Source organism: Apteryx mantelli, chromosome 1 (genome assembly GCF_036417845.1).
Source record: "Apteryx mantelli isolate bAptMan1 chromosome 1, bAptMan1.hap1, whole genome shotgun sequence".
NCBI lineage: Eukaryota > Metazoa > Chordata > Aves > Apterygiformes > Apterygidae > Apteryx > Apteryx mantelli.
Genome location: NC_089978.1, coordinates 152,804,417 through 152,827,040, shown reverse-complemented (window position 1 = coordinate 152,827,040; position 22,624 = coordinate 152,804,417). Strand labels below are relative to the sequence as shown.

Here is a 22,624-nt window from a genome sequence, read left to right as displayed (position 1 = left end):
TCTCTAGCGGCTGAGGATCTGGCTTGTGTTGTTCATCACACAGTTTTTCCGGCTTCTCCGTTCCCTTGCTCTGGTAACCTGAAAAATGAACAACGTTACTGAGAACTGCTAGAGCAGTGAAATGTGACTAGCTACAGCATATAGAAGCTGACATTAATGTTGATAGGGCATTAAGTTTATCTACTATAAAGGCTATTTCCCTAGCAATGTATGTCTGGTGAGATAACACCTCTGTTTTGCCTGCTGGAAGAGAGACTTATATTGACATAGGAATCCTCTCTAGTACAAGTATGTCAAAGATAAGTATCTTTGAAGGTGAGGCTTTAGAGAGAGTCCATTGTTTATATGGTTAGGGAAGGCACCTTTGTGCAGATAAATTAATCTCCATCTGCCCCATTAAGAAGTACTTCCTGAAGCTGTCTGTGCTTATCCATTGACCCTGTGATTCCACTTCTCAAGAAGGGACAGTAAAGGAAACAGTCTGTGAGAACACTGCTATTGCCATACCTTCTGACATGATGAATGTGCTTTATTTCCCATGGTTAGAGAGGTTTAGAAGGCATTCAATACCAAGGTTTCTACAGAAAATTTTAGGAAGAAAAGCCACAAACCCCTGAACTGACTATTTATACAGCAAGGCCATTTTTTAAAGTAAATACCCAAAGTGTGCTCTTAAATCTTTATAAGGGCACTTAAAAAGTGTTTTTCAAAACTGTGGTGTATTCATCAGTTCCTGCTGAAGTCAGTGAGAATAACCAGAGATCAGCATTTGAAAACCAATTATCATTGCAGATTTAGTCTTAAAAGTCTCTTCATTGTGAAGAAAGCATTGGTGAACAGGACTGATAACAGCTGAAATCCTAAGGACTTTTTAATGTGGTATAAAGAACTGTCAGGAGAGAGGCTGTGGTGTTCATCAGTGATATCTGAGGGACATGGAGCATGTCTGGAGTTAGGAGCAAGTGTTGGGGGTGAGAATTACTTGTATTATAGTAGAGCCAACTGAGATTGAAGCCACAGTGTGCCTGTGTACACACAAACAAAAATATGTATGTACACACATAAAAGACATCTTTGGCTCCAAGAGTCTGCAGTCTCAACAGTCAAAAGACAGCATTATAGTTCCTTTTTTTACCTAGGAAACTAAAGCATAGGTAATATAGATGGGATTCAGCTGCCTAAACATAGTCATCTAATACCTACTTGGACACTTCATGGTACCTAAAAACTTTATTTTGGACTGGCAGATAAATATAGCACTTGGGGCTTGCACCCTTCTGCTGTGATAGTTGGAAGGGCATCCTCCAGGCAGGGAAATCAAAAGAGGTGTCAGAAATGGCATCCAGTGCCTTGGTAGAGACAATTGAATGGAGTTTGTCCAAAGACCCATAGAAAAAACTTTGTGCAACTAGAAACTTCAAAACAGATCTTGTAAGTGCAATGTCTTAGAAGTGTTCCTGGTAGATATAGGAATGTGATAGGACCAACTGTTACAGAAATTGTTCTGCTATGGGCTTTTTTTTCCCTCAGTGTCAGTGTGTATTCATCATGACCAACCTGCCTGTCTTTCTTCCCCTTTCCATTTTGTATTATATCTTGAAGAGGCATGTGCAGGAAGATAAATACTGAGGCCTAGACAAAGTATTCCTGGGCCCTAAACAAGAACTGTGTGGGGGCTAGGGCCAAAGTGGAAAGTCTCTAAGAGGTCCAGACAGGCTGGGGGAGGCAAGAGGTGCATCAGCAGAGCTCCCCTGGGGAAATTGTTGCATCCTCCACCTTCCCTGCCCCTGACTGCAGGACAGCATGAGTAGTCCATCACTTTCTTAAACAAATTCACAAACGAGCACACAAGAAGGCAAAGATAATAGTATTTTGTTTTAAATTCAGGTAGGGTTAGAAAACTGACCCTGCTGTTGTAATGGCAGTGCAATGGAGCAGTGCAGTGAGCTGTAGCTGACGGGAGGTCTGTGACGCTGAGATATTCCTGAGGCAGACTTTAAAGACAAGGAGTCTGGGTGACATTACACAGCTGAACTATACGTATGCTACTGAACTGATAGCCAGTGTTGGCACAGTTGAAAAGAATAGACAGTTGTGGATGGCACCCAGCCCTTTTCAGTGTTTTGCTGGGAAAACTAGGAAGCTTGCTGCAGGACCCCAGTATAGGCATGACTAGCAGAAAAGCAGTCACAGTTTTGCTCTGTGACTCCTCACTTCTGTTTATTGGGTGAGAAACTTCCCATCCACTCCAATACAGTCTGCTAATAAGATGAAAATCTCCAGTTGTGTTTGTTCCTGGGAAGAAATGCAGGTTCCTCTATCCCAGTTATCTCAAAAACAACATTAAGCCCAGAGAGGTGGTGAGGGAAGGAGAGAGAAAAATGTTTTCAGCTGGGGAACTGAACTGAAAATAGCTGTGTCACTGTGTCTGCCTGCTGGTTACAGCAGCTCTTCAGTTAGCAGGACAGTACAGATAAATCAACAGATTTGGGAACTGGCCTTTCAGATTTTGAGGCCTAGATTTAAATTAGGGCCCATGAATGTTCTTTGTGCTGCTTACATTCTTATTTCCATTTACATGACCACAGCATGATGCAGCTCACTTTTCCTTATCCACTTGAGGAAGGACTGCATTCAGAGGTGTCCCTATAAGTAGACTGTAGAGGTTTGTAGGGGATCCTAGGATAGATAACATAAGGGTTACTGGAGATCAGGATGGGGATGTTACCAACTGCATTAAAACCCGTAGGCTGAAATAGCAGAGGGGTTAAACATCGGAACGGAGGTGCAGTGGCAAAGCTGCGTGGATCCTCACAGATGTGCAGATCAAAATATAAGTGTATTATCTAGCTGTTTGAAGAACCACGAGCAGAATAACAGGGGCTATGTCAGGTCACAAATGAGTTGCTTTAACACAGCTGTGTGAGGGAAGCTTGCATAACACCTGCCCACACTAAGCTTAGCTCAAGCTGTTGTTATCAGTCCCTCACGCTCCTGAATGCTAAAAGTATTTGCAAATTAAAAATCAGTTATTTCAAGGCCACTAGAAAATGCCTGTTTCTTTGGCTTGGAGTAATTGACCTATTCTCAATGTCCTACTCAAGAGGTGCAAAAGCTTTAATTACATGTTTGACAAGCTGATTTTAAGGACAAAATCCTTTAACTTGAAATCTTTGCTTACCTCCTGGCTGCACAGTAACAGAGCCTGCCCAGCTAGCATGTCTCATGCTTCTGACTCATGATATTGTGATAATAGTGTCTAGTATCAGACTAGTCATTATGTTAGCAAGTGTCTGAAAGAACGCCACATGCAGGAGCAGCACACAATCACAAGCATTTTATTTACTAGTCACAGAAGAAATGTAATAGACTAAGGTTTAAAACAGAGTTTTGTGCACATTTCAGAACAGGAGAGGTGATTTCCATTTCTGATCATGAAGCTGAATAGAATCTGTTCAGTGTGACCAAAGAATATAACTCAAGAATGATTTACATCCATCGTGTGTGTTCCTGTACCTGTTGGTCAGTGAATTGAATTGCTTGGTCATTTGCCATCAGAAAGGCATCATCTAGAAGGCTTCTCACATGTACTGCTTGAATACTGGTATTAGAAAATGTCTGCACTTGCTGAGAATTAATCTCTGTTAGGTACTGCATGTGCAACATGCCTGCTCAGATGGAGAGGGACCTGCTGCTCTCTTTTCCATGATAATATTAATGCTGAAATATTTTGAGCAAGTCACTCCCAAACTGAGTCTTCCAACTTGCAGAAAACATAAACTACTGTTCCAACTTGCTGAATGGTATTTCAGATGAAAATATTCAGTCACTGTTGCTCGTTCCCACAGCTTTCTCAGATGTGTCTCAACCTCTGTCCAGGTGACCTGCCTGTCCTTTAAAAAGTACAGCCCAGTTTCTGTCTCACATTCACTTTTCCTTTTTTTTGATGTTCTACTAACAGGGGCCAGCCTCCAGGAGAATAGTTTCCTTCCTCTATACTAGATGTAGTCCTCAAACAGACCTACCTTAAACCACTTCTCTGGAGGGAACACGCACAACCCTGCAGCTAGGAAGCTGACTTCAGCAGGAATTTTAGTTGAGTGTGTTCCCTCCAAAAAGATGTTTGTTGTGAGCTACTGGGCATGGCTCCCCACGCACTGCACCATCCAAACAGAAGTACAAGCCTGCTGTCCTGATGCATCCTTTTATGCACTGTATCTCACAAACCTTAAACCACTTACTGAGTTTTCAGGTGTCACTCACCTTGAAATGGCTTGTGACGGGCAGGAATGTCATAAAACTGCTGGAGCTGCATCTCAGTCACTTTGAAGCTTAGCAGTCTTGGTGGTAAGCAACACTCCCCCGAGAGTTTCTTATGACCTAAGCGTATCAAGTTGAAACTGGCTTCTGCAGTTTTTTGCTTCTCCTGGACTCTGCAGGGAAGACAGATTCACAGGGCTGCAAACTGAAAGAATAAAGATGCTTTTGCTGAAGTAGGGATCCTCATCAGAGTTACTATTCATCAGAGTTACTGATTCGCCACCCAAGTGTATATCTATGTGGATGGCAGATGCAGAAGTTCTCTCATGTACAAGTTTAAGGAAACGTGACCTGCTAAAAAAACACTTTTGTGCTTGAAGCTTATGTGTCGATTATTGTCATTAATAATAATGCTAGTGAGCAAAGTATGAGAAACATCATGATTTTTAGAGGGGCAAAAATGATCAAAGTGGGGGAAATATTTTTTTTTAGATGTTGATCACACTGTCTTGGCATCCTTTCTCTGTGGTTAGTCACTTTGCTCATGAGCAGGGGTTTTTTGTATCATTTCCCAACACATTATGCACAGCGTTTGCAGCTCTTGGGCACCCATTTCTAAGGCACTGCCAGATCAGCCTGCAATAGTAGAATCCTTCTGACTTTCAAGTGGGGATTTCTGCTTTGCCCAGAGCATCACAAGCTAGGAGGAGTCCAGAAAACATGCAATACTCCTACTTGTTGTACCCATGGATCATTACGCAGGGTGGATTCAAGCACAACTGATGGCATTGCTGCTTGTCGCACCTTCCTTTGCTGAAAACCATAAAGAATACAAAGGGATCTTGTAGAATGATTCAGAATGTGTTGTTCTGATTTGTTGACCATCATGAAATACTGTTGAAAGAGTTGTAGATACTCAGTTGTTTCAGTTTTCCTTTTTCTTTCTTCTTTCTTAACCTTTTTTTTAATGAATTGCTCCAGAATTCTGTGGCGAACCGGAGGGGTTGCTTGAAAATACTAGAGAGGCACCAGAAACTTAGGATGTAAACCATATCCTGGTCTATAAATGCCTTGTGCTTTGGCCCAGTAGTTGTTCCTAATGGCAAGGCAAATGAACAATGCAAGTCATTTATCAGACTAGAAAACCGGTTCAGGATGTCATGAGAGGATCCATATTCAGAAGAGAGACATCTTTTACTATTTGTTCTGGTAGCAGCTCTGTCAGCCTGTGACCCAGCCCATCTGCTGCTCCTGTCCTCCTTCAGCTGCATGGATTAAGCGAGTTGCTTCCATGGCTTTTGGAGGCAGGTACTCTGCAGAGCACTGAGTGGGCTCCTAATGTGGACTCAGATGTTAGCTCAGCAGTACAACCAGTTACCCAGGGAGACTGCTCGTTTTGCACTTTTTAACAGAGAGTTAGGCTGCTTTCTGGAAAGTCTGCTTTTGAGTGAGAGTCCTATATGCTGTGCTTATGAGACATTTGAGATACCACAGGTTAAGCAAAAAATACCTCTGCAGGGAAGTGTGAAGAGGATTTTAAGTTCTTCCTTTCAAATACAGAACAGAATACATTTAAGGCTTGTGACAGCCATCCCTTGGGAGGGCCAGAAGTTTAACTGTGTCTGTTATGTGGTCTTCCGTGTGATGTGCATTCCACTCGCTGGCTGAAATGAACAAATATTTATGGAACACTACATATTACTGTCAATATTATTATGAAAAGAAGAAAAACGGATGCTGTTTAAAGTTAACTGAGAAGTTCGGCTAAAGTAAGTTCCAGAAAGATTAACTAGTGGCAAGGTAATGCATTCATAGGTGTGCAGTAATCTGCATGTGTTAATGACAGATCTGGTTGGCACAATTGAAACCTTCCTCTGCCTCTCATATTCCTCTCTGTATATGGTGCAAGCTCACTTAGCCCATGGTTGTGTTCCTTCAACATCACAGGATGTATTTGTGCATATGGTGAGGCTTTGGAAGGAGAGGAAGCCATGTAAAAACAAGTCTTATATGGAAGATATATATTTAAATCGTATTGTGAAATCTGTAATTTAAACATAAATGAAATCTTTGACCTACAGTTCTCCATCTTAGTATTGGCTAACGCTTCCTACTTCTGCTCCATTCATAACTGCATTGCATCAGTCTTCTGTGATGCAGTCCAATGCCCAGCCTGGTTTTGCTGTAGTAACAAGCTCTGTTACTACATACTAGGTACTCCATCTTTGCTGCTGGTTTACTGGTGTCAAGGTCTTTTTACCTAAAGCCTTTTTCCGTTTGATTGAAGTAGGTGCAGCTGACAACTGCTTTATGGCTTTTTATTGTTGTCCTAGATCCTGTGGACAACGTTTAGTGAAAGTGTGAATCAAGCCCTTTCCTTCTAATTGCAGGCATTTGTACATACCCCTAAATTAGGTTATACAGTGTATATATATCACATGTATGTAGTGAAATAGCATGTGTATAATACTTTCTATGTGGACATTGGCCTCTGAGCCCTTGATAAGCATTTTCCACATATTTTCACCATTTTTCTGCAATTTTTATTGTGCTAGATTCATTGATCCAGTCTGTCTAACTTTGGGAGGTATGTAACCACCGAGATCCTACAGATAATTTAAATTCCCCTTTCTCTTCTTCTGTAGAAGCTTTCCTAATGCAGAACTCCTTTTCAAAATAGAAACCCCCAAAGAATTCCCCAGTAATAGCTAGTATATTTTTCTGCCAGAACCAGGAGGAGATCTAAAGAATACTAGTCCTTTATCTCTGCACAGTTTCCCTTCCGCATGCTGCTTGCATGTAAGAACATACTCACTGATTGTTACTAGGACACTGTATGCATGTAGCAGAATGAAAGCTGTATCTTATTAAATTAGTGAATAAGATGAATGAGTACAGCATTTCCAAAACAGGCAATGAGAAGAGAAAAGCTAGGCAATATTCACATATTAATTAAAATGAGAGCTCTCCACAGAAAAAAGATGAGTCCATTGATATTCTGACAGCTGCCCGTAAATTCATTTATGAAATGATGGGCATGAGAGGCACCACGGGAAGCAGGGTTCTTACTGGAGACAAAGTCATTCACTTGATGCACATTCTGTTAAAGGAAGCAGCCTGGATACTGCAATTTATTCTTGTTGTGCTTGATAGAAAAAGAAATCTTAAATCCCAGCTGGAGAATTAATGGGACTTCTTTGCTCTTTAGATTTGCTTTATAGTTCTTCAGAGTCTCACTTGGGAAACATTAGCATCAGTAATAACTATAGTACTTAGCACTTATTGTAATGTGTTTCATCTGCAGATCTCAGAGTCTGCAAGGTGAGTGCAGAATTATAATCCCCATTTCAGAGAAAATGAACACGTATCTAGAAAGGTTTGATGATATGGCCAAGGTGACACAATGAGGTGAGATGTTGGCAGAATAATATGGGGTTCTTCTGACATCAGACACCACTGGGGGCAAAATGAGTGATTTAGCCCCATATTTTGCAATGTACTTCAATACCAGTAGAAATTGGAGTGTGCAGTCCGAGTGAGCACATCAGAAAAAAACATCAAGTGTATTGTTCCCTTCTCAATCTGAAAACCAAGTACAGGTCTTTTTTAGTACAAATGAACACACTGTTGGGTAGCCATGCTGTTTCAAGTCAGGTATCTAACCTAAGGGCATAAGTTAAATGCCCAGGCTGTCCATATAGTTGATGGAGCCATCAGAAGGCCTTTCAGAAAACTTGCAATAGGAACCTATCTGCCTCTGTAGCCTAACTCAAACAGCTAAATCAGAGGCATGAAGTCAGGCAATGTGAATAGCCTCTGTATACAGTTCTAAAACTAATGCAGAGTCATTTAGGAACATGCGTTCCATTAAAATCTGTGAAAAGTAAATGCTTTATCTACATTTGTGGATCTGGGCACCCTTTGCCCAGGCTGCTGCTTCTCTGGGTCTTAAATTATCACAGCAGTTGAGCAAGAGTCAGCAACTAGTAAGTGTGGCAACATTATAATCTATGGGAATAAATCTGAGAAATTGAATTGCGCAGCTTCCACTGCTGTGGTGACAAAAGTGTCATAAATGCAGGATACAGCAGTGGTAATGATATTTCTGAACTGGGAGCAAATAATATTCTCTAAGTCTGTAAAGGAAAAAATTATCTCAAGACTACACAGAAGGGTATTTGCTTGTGCCAGCTTTTTGTTTGAGTGGTTGGCTGTTTCTTGGCAACCTCCCGTCTAATAATTTATTTGCATGCCCATGGGGCATTTGGTTGGAGCAGGGACATATGTTAGTGCAAGAGTAGAGCTTGTATCAATGCTTGGTGCCAGTGACATGAAACACAGGCTCTCAAAGGGTCTTGCATGTCTGTGCTGTCTAACCAGTCACAGAATTCAGACTGTTTGTCCTTATTTCTGTCTACTGGGCCTCAGAGCTAGAATTAACATAACAGGAAGCATTTCTCAAATTTATTTTTAAGGAAGTTGCTAGATAGCATTTGTTGTTGCTTTGTTTGCTGCAAGAATACTATGTAGGTAATATGAAATTGAAGTTTAGATAGTCCAGGAGAGAAAGTTTGTATTCAAAAATAAGCCACACTGTGAAGAAATTTAAGAAGTGCAAACACTTTAGAAGCAACTGCAGAGAGAATATAAAACCTAGTGGTCCTTATGTTTTGTATTCCGTTGAAACCATGAGATATACCATTTCATGTTTTTAAAAATTTGTTTCACTTCCCTTTAAAAAAAATTACTACCTGGAGTTTTCATCAACCAGAGTGAATCATGGAAGCGATGAGTAAGGATAAATCCCCCAAAAGAGATTGCCATGTAAACAAAGCCACCTTAATTTGCCTCCAGGTAAATACCTAATATCTTCTACGGGACCTGTTCCTGTGCTGTTGTTAATGGTTCACGGTACCGCACTGGCTGAAGCAAACTGCCCACTGTTTGGGCTCATTGCCCTGTTAGCTGCGCTGGCATTGCTGGTGCAGTCAGGCAGAAGCAAACTGCCTGACAGACATGCCTCCTGGCCTTTTTAACAACTTCCTATCACTTGCAACGTAGGGGGCGTGGGCTGAATTGTTCTCTACAGCCAAGGAGTCACCTGTCTGTATCATAGGTATTTAGTCACTTGACCAAAGGTTGGCTGTTGGACGCTATGCACTGGTGCACAGGGATCAGTCCCTGCTTTAGCCATGCTGCAGTTCGGATACTGAAACATCCTCAATATGAAGTATGTGGTAGATGGAAGATTCACTGGTCTGCTTCAAAGCAGGGAGGTGGGGAGGTGGGGAGCCCACACAGGGACAGTGCACCATCTCCAGCTGGCAGAACCCAGCCCCGCAGGGACCTTTGATTTGGATACATGCAGCAGAGTTTTAGAAGCTGACAGGGAACCACTCTTGTAAGAGTGCATCAGTCACTGAGCACACATGGGACAGGAGTCGAGGCACCAAGATTTCCGGTGCTAAGTCGCTTTGTGCCCAGGTGGGAGGGAAATGTATTTATCCCTTTCTTGCTTTTGTCTCTGTATCCCAAATGGCAAGGCAGAAGTGGCCATAGTGATTGCATAGTCTGTATAGCATGGTCCCAAACATAACTCTGGTCTGGGCTAGAGCCCACCATTTAGAAAAACATCTTCTCCTGATTAAAACATTCCTGTGGTGGATTCGCCACCAGCATTTAGCACATAGCATGGTTCCAGTAATTAATTACCCTGACTGCAAAAAATGCCTGCCTTGTTCCTAGACTGGAGCCTGGATGCGGGCACAAGGTCTATGTCTGAAAGCAGAGTCAGATAAGAATGCCATCTGGGCAGTATTTGGTCTACTTCCTCTCATATTCAGCCCTAGTTTGTACATACCTCTTCTGCAGCTGCTTCTGTTTTCAGGATTTGTTAGCTGGCCTGAATGAACCTCACAGCATCAGTGCACATGATTATCCCCTGATATTGAAGGTGATGGGATGTGCCAAGAAAAATAAGTGATTGCCCTGCTGAGTGCATACCACGTTTGGAAATACAGCCCCAATCTCCTGTCTGTCCTGACCTTTAACTTCTAGCCCATGCTTCCTCTTACACTTGATACCATCTTAATACTTTTTATTGTCCTTAACATTTTGTATCAGTGCATTATGCACTGAGTGTAATGAATGCCAGTAAGGGTGACAATGAGCTCACAGCCTGAACCACAGGAATCTCTTCAGCCCACGTGCCACTGCACCTGCATCCCTCATTTTAATTTGGCCTTCCAGACACACAGTAGCAGTAAGATTAGGGAAATGCAGAGTAAGCTCTAAGACAGCTTTGTGCATACACCTCTGATCTGTGTGGGCTGAGGACCTCTGTGTGTAATAAGCGGAGGATCAACATTAACTAAAGGCATGAAAAGCCATGCAGCAGAAGGACATCAGAGGGTAAATGCCAAATGTAAACTCAGATGGAAATCATAAGACATAGTTTAGAAGTATACTAGTTTGGTTAAGTGTACCTCTGAATGCATGATGAGGGTTGTTAATCTCTGTAGATGGGGAAAGACAGAGCTGTGATCACACCAACAACTTTCCATTGGCAGTTCTGCCGGTATTGGAAGAGTTTCTTTATATTGGAGCAGTTTAGAAAGAAATACAGGAAATCTCATTCAAAAATAGTCTGGTCTTGATTCTGGCCCTGAAGGACAGGGGATAACTTAGGGACAAATTGTGATTGCCTTAGTCTCATTGATTTCAATACATCAGACAGTCAAAAATTTTGCTATTGATATGACTGGGAAAAGGATTTGGCTCATAACTTTAATTCGGCAACTCAATGTTCTAAATATTCAGATATAAAATAAAAACAGAAAACAATTGTCCTCTGATGATTTCTATTATAGTATTTCATACTTCCATATACCTTTCATTCTGTATTTTTAATTCACGTGATGAAGTTTTCAGACAGAAGTGGATGTCATGTGTAAGCTGAGTTCCTTGTTTTTTTCTTCTGCCTATCACTGGCTGCATGTTCTCTATTGATGTCTTGTTCCTGGTACTTGACACTGACCATCTTGTCTGTGAAAGGAAGCACTCCAGCTGGCTTGCCTGATAAGAAGAAAGGGAAGTTTGCTTGGTTTAGTCACTCCACAGAAACCCATGGTAATGTTCCACTGCACTCTGTGTCCACACTGTGTGTAACTGTGTGTGTTTATATATCTCTATACATACCTACGTATAATGTATCTTCATATACTCATGCATGCGGCGTGCCTTGCTTTTTCTGTTGCTTGTGCAGTGTCCTCTTCATGCACTCAAGATAAGCTCCTCTGTAAATCAGTTTCTTGCTAATGTCTTCAAAATTGTTTTCCATTTGCAAACAAACTCAAATATGTCTTGAAAGTGCTTTACCTCATCTTTGAAGATGACTTGCCAAATATCAATTTTTTTCCTAAAGGGCTTAGACAGGAAATGTTAATCATAGATGTTGTTTTTTCATACAGCTTACCTTGTTCTTTCTTATGCATCAAAACATGAATTTAGCTGATTTCTTAATTTGTCTTTGCAAACAGATAAGACAATTAAAACATCTATGCTTTGTGAAATAACAGACACCATTAGAGTAGAGTATTTCATGGCTGTGTAGAGAGTGCAAGGGAGTCCATTATTTCATATGGTCCTAAGAACACAGTGCAAAAACTTTCAATTTCCAAAGAGGCACTTTATAGGCACTTGCATTGTTGGGATGTGATAAAGGAAAGATTACATTTTGGGGAGACATTTCTACAATGATGTTTCCAACGCAGGAACACAGGACCTCTTTGGAAGGATTCTGATATCTTTTTAGCTTTTAAAAGAAGACTTGATCACAAGGCCCATCAAACCTCTGTCCAATTGAAATGCAGAGCCTGTTTATTCTCCATTGCTTCCTTTTGCTCCAGGGACCCACAAATAGACATGCTCTTATTAATGAATAATGTATTCTGACAAGCTATTAAAAGTGTCTCCAACAGCTAATATTACGTGCTCTCAAGTCTCATCTGAGATATATATCCAGCTGCTATTGCATGTCATGTTCTGAAGTTCTACCAGGCATCTGAGAGATCTGCCCAACTCTTCTATTGTTCAATCTGATTTTTTTTTTTTAATTTGTTTGTGTATTTGAAAAGGAGGGGGGAGGGAAAGAGGATACATATACTGGAATGCCATCCTTTGTCCTATTCTATGTTGAATGGTTTTGTATTAAGGAGTTATTACAGCTCACCACACAGTGTATAGGAGACCTGGGAGCAACGGGTAGAAAGGGAATTGTGGGGGTTATATAATATATATAAGAGTAAATATTCAGGGTTTAATAACACATAGGATATGTGACAGCTGTTTGAATCAGGAAGAGATAGGTCCAGACCTAGGGTTGCTTTCATTTGATGGCTATTCCATGACATTTCTGTAAAAGCCTAGGAGACTCTACCCAGTTCTTAATTGATGGGTATCTACACAAAACCTCCACAATGATTCTTTTGTTGGTAATAGCTGAATGGGTCAGAAACTCTGAACTCCTCTCTTATACCTGTATGTCCAGTTTCTAAGTGTAAGGTTGAAGCACATTAATGGGTAGTATGTGGCAGATGAGCCACCAGCATTATTTATGCAGTACCTGCTTTCAGGATAAACAGAAGACTTGTCTGAATACCTGTCAGTCTAGTACTTTTTATATGCACTCCACATATCACAAAAGAGGCTGGGGAAGGCAGTGAGGTGATTTGGCTGGTGCACGTAAAGGAGCATTTTTTAAGTGTTCTACTGAGTCAAACAAAAGTTTCTTTTGTTGGTTTTGCCACGTTCTCTAATTTTCAATGGTTCTTATTTTCCAAATTTTCAGGAACAGACTCTCAAAGAAAGAGAGTAGCTGCTTCTTCCCCTTTCTTTAGCATTTGGGTAACTTGTATATTTTCTTAAGCTCCACTTGCCCAGCCTGCCCTGTGCAGGGAGGCAGCAGACTTGCTCAGCAAATTGCTTACTGCTCAAGAGCTGAGGCTGAATATCTTTTGATTAAGCCAGTTCCTTCACTGCCACATTTGACTAATAGGTGTACTGGGTTCTAATGGCCAACCCTTTCTTTTTCTTCCCTTCAACTCTTACAGTGAGCATGCCCACCAGTGAGACCGAGTCCGTGAACACAGACAACGTCCCTGGAGCAGATATTGAAGGCGAAAACTGCGGTGCTAGGCTAGCGTGAGTACATATACACAGAGATATGTATGTAGGGGCTGGACTGAGCTGGGTGGGTTAATACCAGGGCAAATTTCAGGCTTTTTAAGGGGGAGGAAAATACACAATGGCGGAAAGGAAAGAGTGCAGATCTATTGATCCCGGGTCTTTATCTTAATTGCAATGTAAACTCACTCTGGATCTTAGCGGAGAGACTCTGGGATTACATAGATATAAATAAAGCACAGAATTCCCAGGATAAGCAGAGCCTGGTTTTGCATAATAGCTAAAAGAATAACTGATAGAAAACAGTGTTCTTATTTAAAAATTCCTCTGTAGTGATAGATAATCAAATCCAGCATATGTAGACCAAAGAGTGGAAATAACTGTTCTATTTTAATATCTCTAATGATTCTTATACATTTTACAGAGTCTTGTAATAGAAAAACACTGATAATAAGTCCCATCCTGCAGCCCAAATTACCCCTTTCAAGTTCTGAACACACCACTGTAGTGACAAAGAAATACATCAGTTAGCAGGGGTTAATGCCTCCTTGTATTTGCACCATTGTATGTCCTGGACACACAAAAATGTGTGAGACAGCACTTATGGAAGCATTTATACTTTATGGTATATTTTTTAGCACCACAGAGAAAAGGGATAGGCAAGAGGAGTTCTGTTCCCTTTTGCATGACTTAAATAAGAATGGACCTTATGCTTTGGGAGAATGTGTTAAGCCCTCCAAATTTCCTTGGAAGAGGGACTAAGCACATTGCTGCTATTGCTTGCGCCATGCTGGAGTACTTTGAGGCACTCTTTTGTCCCTGGGACGTACCTGGAACCCTTCAGTGCTGGTCAACTGCTGATCATAAGTACATAAGAAATGTCTTTGTTCAGACCTGTGGTCCAGCTGGCCCAGTGTTCCAGTCCTGGCAGTGACAGGAGGGCAAGTGCACGAGCCTGGACATTTTGTATGTTCCATTCCCCTTTTATTGCCTCCAAATTCACGTTCATTAAATTAGAGATGTTAGAGGGCACACTTCTGCCTGTTCCCTTTAGCGGCCATTTATGGACCTGTTGTCCACAGATTTATCTGATTCTGCTGATGCTGTCTGCCCCCACAATCTCCTGTGGAAACAAGTTTCCAAAGTTCACTACCTGCTGTGTAGAAAAGTATTTTCTTGTATCTGTTTTAAGCCGATCTCCTACTAGTTTCAGTGAATGCCCTCTCCTTCTAATACTGTGAGTTTTGGTGAACAACAGTTCTGCATTCAGCTTATACATCATTTTTATGACTTTGTAAGCCTAGATTGTATCTCCTCCACATGCCCCTTGGTCTTGTCCTCTACAAACTGAAGAGGAGAAGGAGATCTTATCTGTATCACAAGATATGATATGTGGAATATTTTGTAAATTCAGTTTGCTCTGATGCAAGTGTCAGCCAGTGGCTTACAAACCCCATGAGAAATTATTTATGATAGCTTTCCTACACCTGCCTGCTGTTTTCTGCCTGCTGAGTCTGGCATTATAGTTTGGATTATGAACTCTTTTCTGAAGGAACCGAACTAGACCTATTCACAGTGCTAAGGCAGTTGTAGCCCTCCTATTAGCACCCCACCAAGTTGCATGTGCTTTCGTGGCATTATGGGAAGCGGCAGCTGGATATGTGACCACTCCTGTAAGCTGGATCCAATTTGGAGAACCATGTCTATTCTTCAGTTATAGTGCATAACACAATGGGTCCCCTGGTGCTGCACAGTGCCAACAACAATGGCAACTGTTACTATAACGTTGCATATATTTTTAATATTACAGCTTACATTCATTTAATGTCCTTAATCCCAAAGGATCCTAAGGCATTTTTTGGACTGTATATGCAGGGCTTGTTTTCACAGCGTTAGAGTTCAGCCACCTTCAGGGTAAAATGTGGCAGATGTTTAAAAATATAAGGAGAAAAGGCACAAATGTATAAGGAGGTGTATGAGGGATGGCTTGTTTTGCACTGAAACTGCATGGGGAATTTTGGCAAGCAGAAGGTAATCTTAGCTGGAATGTAGCCAGGAGAGCTGAAGTTAAACCCAACTTTAAACATAATCATGACTTAGAACAGATTTTACTTAAAATAGACCAACGTGTCCACAAGAGAATGACAGTACTGTGGTCTGGCACAGTGATCACTTTACCCATGTACCTTGCTAGCCTGTGTTTCAGCAGAGCAGGACATGTAAGGTTCAGGAGGATAGACGGTTTCCTTGCCACTTGCCACTTCATTCAAAAATAGGTAGCATATAGTAGGGAATTGAAGTCTGTTATTGAGAAGGGTTTTTTTTACTCCTTTCACAAGGACAGTCTGCATTCTCAAGGCCCCACTGAGATTGCTTTTCATCTCAGAAAGATGGATGGGCTCCTTCCAACCAGGAAAATGAATGGCTGTATCATTGTATTTGAAAGTCTGGACTGAGACACAAATTTTGCCAATAGTTCCTGCCTTTATAAAGTGTCTGCTTCAAATCTGTGGAGTTGAAAATTACTCAAGGAAGCATAAATTCAAATCTGCCCTGAATTTTGAGGCTTGGACTCCTTTCTGGTTTGTTTTATTTACTGTATCACACACTCAGGCAGAGAAACCAGGGAGAACTTGCCTTTTTCAGGAAGTATTAAGTCCTCTTCTTCTTACTGAGCCTTCAATTAAACTAAGCCAACTATAAGCCAACATTCCTGCTGGAACATATCAAATGTAAGTGAGGATTTCAGAATTGCCTTGAATGAGTATTTGCCTTGTGTGGAACCTGTCTAAGAACATCAGAATAGGCCCAGTGATTCTGGTAATTTCAGCATTGCTCAAGAATAGGAATAATTCTTGTATGAAGTTGCCTGAGCTTTTCAAATAATTTCCTCATCTAGTATTGGTGACTTTCAGTGAGCATTAATAATTGTATTCAAGCCATCCTGATTTACTCCAGCCAAAGATTAGGCCTGGACTTTTGAGCAGTCATCTGCCCTCTGGATTTTGTTTTTGCAGTTGAAATGGCTAGACAAGTTTTTTGTTGGATTGTTGAGTTGCTTGTATTGTAGACAAATCTTGATTTTACCAGCCTGCTAAAATCACCTAGTGGCCGTGAGTCCCCACTGTCTTGCTGTAAACACATTTTTTCCCAGAGGGCAGAGACTGCAATGGGCAAGCTGCAACCAGAAATGACTGAAGCAACAGGGAGATTTCAAGTCAAAGGTAATATATTTATTTATTTAGTGGCATCAGGCTGGAAGGGCATTTAACCCCATCAAGGTGACAGGCTGACCTTGCCATCAGAATTTGCACATGACAAAAGGAGAAAATGACCAGGCATCTAAAAGAAAAAACATTTATATTGAAGATAACTTAGAATTACTGGCAGTTCTTTCTGTTCTTATACAAAGCTGCAGAGCTTTGAAAGGGTCTGTGAATGACAGAAAGATCTGCTTGAGAAGCCAAGCTCAAGCATCTCTTTTGGAATTGGAGATCTCCCCTGACAGCCTTTCTCAGCTCTATAGACACATATGCTATGTGAGATCAGGAGAGTACCTCTCAAACACAAGCTATCTCCTACTGATGAATTGTCTCCAGAGAAGCTTTTATTTCTATAGTATCTATACTATAGAAACTGCCTTCATCAGCTGTGCTGTCTGGAGCAATGCCAGCCTTCAAACCAGCAGAAGGAGTTTCAGGAGGAATCTAAAAGGGCTTCTCTATTTGCTTATTGTGTAAATCCAGTTTCTTAGAACTAAAACAAAAAAACCCTTATTCATGTTCATCCCTGGTGTAATGCTGCTGCTATTGGAAGAGCTGCAGCAGACAGTAGTTCCTTTCCTAAGATAGGAATTAGCTTTATCAGGCTTTAGGGATACTGTGCATTTGAAAAGGATTTTGTAGGGTTGTGCAGGACACTGAAAAGCATCCCGCAACTTCCACACTGTATCATCCCTGTCATGATGTTGCCTTGTACTGCGCTGACATCTGCCCTGTACTAGAAACGCAACAGCTTTTATCCTTGAGGACAGCATTTGTAAGTGAAACTTTAACTTACTTCTTATGTGTCACAGCTTTAATACCCTGTTGTCACTGGTACAATGAAATATGTTTCCTCTACAACAAGTATCAGTAGAATAAACCCAGAGCTAGGAGCATGGTTTTCTATATACAGGATAGCCTTATACCCAGGACTTCCCAATAGAGAGTAATTTCTTTGAGCCTCTGTGGTTACTGCTCCGCACATCTTAGATTACTGAGGACAGGCTGTTGCTTATAATCAATAGTAATCTATTCTGTGCGGACTGTCACTGTATATAATCTTCCAGTACAACCAGAATGTTAATTTTCTAATACAACCATACAGATCTGAAGTGCCACAATAGAACTTGCCTTTATGCATATGTAATAGCTAAAGAAAGACATTTGTTGAAACTAATGTTCCATGGAGCCACATTAGAAAACTGAAGCACTTGAGCTCAAAAGGAAAGAGAGCTTAAAATGATCTGCTTTCACTGAAACAATAAGCCACTTAGCATTTTCACCTTGGCCAGGATTTCCATACATTTGGGGGACAGTTCAATTGTATTTCCACCAAAGAGGATTAAAACAAGATAAAACAATATGAACTTTCCAACTGGAAACACAGTGTCCTGAACATCCTATGAACAATGAAAGCTTTCCCTGGCAGCTGAACCATCAGTGATTTTTCCTTGTTGCTTTTCTGGCTGGCAAAATAATTCCTGTGCAGCTCTTGCAACAATCAGCATGGGAGCTGCTGGTGAAGAGGAAAGAGTCAATTTGCTTGCAGGTTTGTCATTCACTACTGTTGCTGCTGGTTTTCCCCTAATGAGAAGATAGCATCCTTCTGTGTAGACCAAAGTTCCCATCACATCAGGAGCAATGGTAAGAAATCTCTGCCAAAAGCCCTGAAACCACTGCTGACTTCAGCAGGAAAACACACAGGATCAACCCCTGTGTGTCAGCCTCAGCTATTGCTCTTCCATTTATTATAGGCATAGTGTTTTTGATATTCACAGTCAGCCCTAGATATGTGTCTAAAGGACAATAGCATGCCCTTGTAGAAGAGGAATTTTCTTCCCACTTCAAATTCTGAGAGGCCCTACCTGTGACTTGCCACAGAGAGAGCAGGATTATCCATTAGATTCTGGAGTGTTGTGTTTTCCCAGCCTGTAAGAAAGCCTGTTGAATAGCAAGCCACCTCAATTTTTAGCGGGACATATCCAGTTTTCTTAGGGAAGTTCTTTAGATTCTTATTGCTGCTGGCCAGTGATCACATCTCTCTTAACTTGCATCACTCCGTTCAGGTCAACATGCTCTTCAGTGCTTGTGCAGACACCTATACAACTGCCCAGTGTTACTTCCATTGTACAGAGGATAGCAGGTGCTTCACTGTGATTCTCAGAAACATACCTGAGGGTAGAATTTAGCCCTAACACCTTATCAGGCTGAGAGATTACCAGGAATGCAGCATGCATTCCCCAAAATGTCATGTCACTGTATGTTCTTGTCCCAGGAATGTGTGGAAAAGGACCCTGCATGGCCATCTTCTTTTCAGGGATTCCAGCGTCCTGACAAGAAACAAGGAAATGTACCTCCATCAGCAGGGAGACAGAGAGGGAAAAAGTGCTTTCCAAAGACTTCTTGTGCTTCTTGACCAGTAACAGCAGGGATGCACCATATTGCACCAAAGCAGAATCAATATCACAACAGGACTCTGTTCTCACAGTTCTTAAAATCTCTGATAAGCACAATGCAGCTCTTTGGATGTGACACTGTATCTCCAAAGTTGCTATAACGTAAAGGCATAGTAAGTGAATTTCTGTGTTACTGCTCTTCTGAGAGCTTTTAGTAGTACCAAGGGATTTTGTAAGTTTTCATGAAGATAATTGCTAGGGGGAGTCATACAGTGTAAAAGTAGTTGTGACCAGCTTGCTAAATAGTTGTATGGTCACATGTAGTAATATCAATATCCAGAAAACAACTGTAATGTGGCTTTCATATCATGTTTGGAGACCTGCAATATTTTTCCAGAATTCTTGTTTGTTGTGTGTACAATTACAACAAAGTCCTCAATCTCTGTTACCAAAGGTTGGCACACCCTTTGCAAGTGCCTGATTTCTCTTCTCTGGTGTACACCATGACCAGAGAAATGAAGACTTCATCTCTAAGAATATGGGATAAGTCACTACATTTGAATTATGCTGATTATCCTGAGTTTATACTGATGAAATCTTTAAATTTCACTGTCTTAGCTGTATTTGGTCCATAGCTATGTAAGGTTAGAAGAAGCCTAGAGAATTAAAAAGATAACTAGTTGAACAGTAAAGGACTGTTTTTTCTGCTTGTCTTTCTAAAAAATAATCTGAATTACATGGTTCCTATGATAAAAGCTCTCAGTAGTGATCTGAAATGGATTTTGTATAAGTTCCAGTACCATGATTTTAAAATACAATTTCTGAAGACATTCCAGAGCTGGACACAACAACTGGGGAAGCTCTCTTTCTCCCAGTGACATAAAGTTCCCAGGATACAAGGGTTGTAGGAGATCAGTAGTTAAACTCATCAACATAGAAGCTGGTCCACCTTGAATCCCTGGCAAGTGCAAATTTGGTGTGTCACAAAGAGGCCACAGCAAGGCCCCAAATCCAGACTTTTTGACAGCCCCTAGCAATGGCATAAGAGCATGTTTATAGATGTCATAGTTAACTGGGTTCTGAAGGACAAAAGATTCTTGATGATGAAGGTCATTTGAAAAGTGTGTTTCAGACTAGAACATAATGTTTGCAGAAACAATTATCGTACAATTCATGTTTCCAAAATTCCTTTTCATTCTTGGATTCTGCCTCTAAATATAAATCTCTTCCCCCTTCCTTCTCCTGTTCTATATATATAGCACACCCACATGTGATAAAGCCTTCTGTCTTAGCAGTAAGGCATGAGAAGCGGGGTGGGGGGACTTATTAGCCAACCTGTCGGAGCAGTGAAGGCACTTGGCTGCAGCTCATAATGCTCCAACGATATAATTATCACATGCATGATGAGTACTACACCTGCCGCCTCTCTTTTTTCTAAAATATATAAAAAGTTTCCTTAAATGCCACACAGCTCCCTTATTGAGAAACCTTCAGCTCATGAGGTCATCAGAGGACCTCACACTCCCCATCCTTGCCCTTCCACTAGTTGGGTCCTCCATGACATACCTCTCTCTCTCTTTCTCTCTCTTCCAACCTTTTCCTATGAATGTCCACACTATCTCCTTTTCAGTGCCCACCTTTTTCTTTCATCCTGTTTTTTAACTCTTCTTCTTTCTCCTGGCTTTGTCTGATCCTTCTGTCCCGTTGCCTGTAGATCTGATCTATTACAGTTAGTAGGTAGGGCTTTTCAAGCAAGACTTTTCTTCGGTGAGAGTGTTGGGATAGTCTTAACTTGAAGGATATGGTCTGTAGGTGCTTCGCTAGCCATCCTTGTTAAAGCTTGCATTGTCTCTGCAACATAATTTAGCATTCTGTTCAGCCACTGTATTATTTCTTCTTTATTGAAAGAATTCTTGTGTGTGTCTGTAACCACACTGCTGCCTAGTATGTGGCCTAGACAAGCTGCCGGTGACACAGCAAGAAAGATGTATTCAGTGTAGAGGCCTTTTTTTTGGCTTGGACCATCTGCTGGTGAAGTGTTCCTATCACTAAAATCTCTTTCACATAAAGAAGCTGACCCATCACTGCTTACTTGTCAGCAACTGATGTCCTCAAACAGGGACATGACCATTTTTAACATTGCTACAGAAAGTAGTGTTGGATGTTTTGAGAATTACTTTCTCCCATGTCTGCTAACAGCAAATCTATTTTTAAGCTGGTAAGGAAGACCTTTTCTGACTGTTGTCAACAATGAATCACTTTCCTATCATAGAGGGAACCTTAAGAAATACTTCAGCACAGCAACAATATCTCATTGAGAGTCACTCCTCAGGTTCTCATTTCTTTTGTTATTGGTGGTGGATTTTGCAGCCCCCTAAATCACACCAGACTCATGCCACTGCATCCACATAACTTTATGTCTCTCTATGAGCCAATGTGTACGTACTAAGAGACAGCCAAAGGGTACAAAAGTCCTATGGTATGTATTTCAAGCAGCTTAGCATAGTGATTAGGGAAATGGAGTCTGACTCCAGCTTTGCCTGTGACTTCACATATAAGGCAAATGAGGTTATTTAGGTGAATGAATTTGACTGCATTGAATTAGATATTTAAATATACACAGTGGGAATGCAGCCCAGTATTCAGGAATGCTTAACACCCAAAATTCCATTGATAGCCTCAGAATCTGTGATTGTTCAGCCCCATTTAAATCCAAACCATTTTACATAGATAACAATAAATATGAGTGTTAGAATCTAATTTTGAAAATATCTACCATATACTCTTCTTGCTTGAATTGCTGGAAAAAACCCACAACATTATTTTCCCCATAATATCATAATGTATTTATATATCCTGAAGAGACAAGTGATGTGTGACAGCAACAAGTTTGTGTATATAAAGTCATACATATTTTAATATAAGAACAAAACCCAGTGACCAGAAGAAAAAAGTCAGAATTGAAAAATAAATTTGATAGCAGATCAAGAGTGCCCCTACCATTAGGACAGCCTTTTACCCAAAAGAAGAGCTATTTCACTGATGTCCAAAGGTGGTAGGATCCCATCATGGCGTGACTCCTGCTTCTGACTAGTGAAACAACAAGATTTGGATACCAGGGAATCCTAGCCCTTCCCAGTGCCTACACAGGGGACTCACAGGGGATTCAAGAAGAAAGCAGCATCCATTAAAAATTAATTGTGCATAATTTTGTTTCTTTCTATTGCTGTTCTCAAAGAAGCTTGGGAGAGATGGCACAGGTTTAGAGACTTTAATGGTAATTCTTATCTTTCAGGCATCGTATCTCCAAATCTAAGTTTAGGTAAGTAAAGCAGATTTTTATGTTTTTCTTCATTTCCACTTGTTTTGTTCCTTACCTTGTAAAGTGATTTATTCCTGCATCTGTGGGGCAGGAATTATTCATCTACCTAAAATCAACATCCTTTTTCTCTGTTTCACACTGAAGTAAGGCACAAGGAGTCTTGAGAGCATTTCACTCAGAAGTACCTATCTGATTGCTAC

At 40.9% G+C, this 22,624-nt stretch overlaps 1 protein-coding gene across 1 annotated transcript in view; it reads left to right on the top strand.

The window, feature by feature from the left end:
• The window catches only part of CACNA1C (calcium voltage-gated channel subunit alpha1 C), a 500,936-nt gene that overhangs the window by 361,319 nt on the left and 116,993 nt on the right, over window positions 1-22,624 (top strand). Inside the window, exons 10-11 of the mRNA XM_013947219.2 lie at window positions 13,371-13,461; window positions 22,398-22,424. Of these exons, the coding sequence (XP_013802673.1) occupies window positions 13,371-13,461; window positions 22,398-22,424 (118 nt within the window). The remainder of the gene's footprint in view (window positions 1-13,370; window positions 13,462-22,397; window positions 22,425-22,624) is intronic.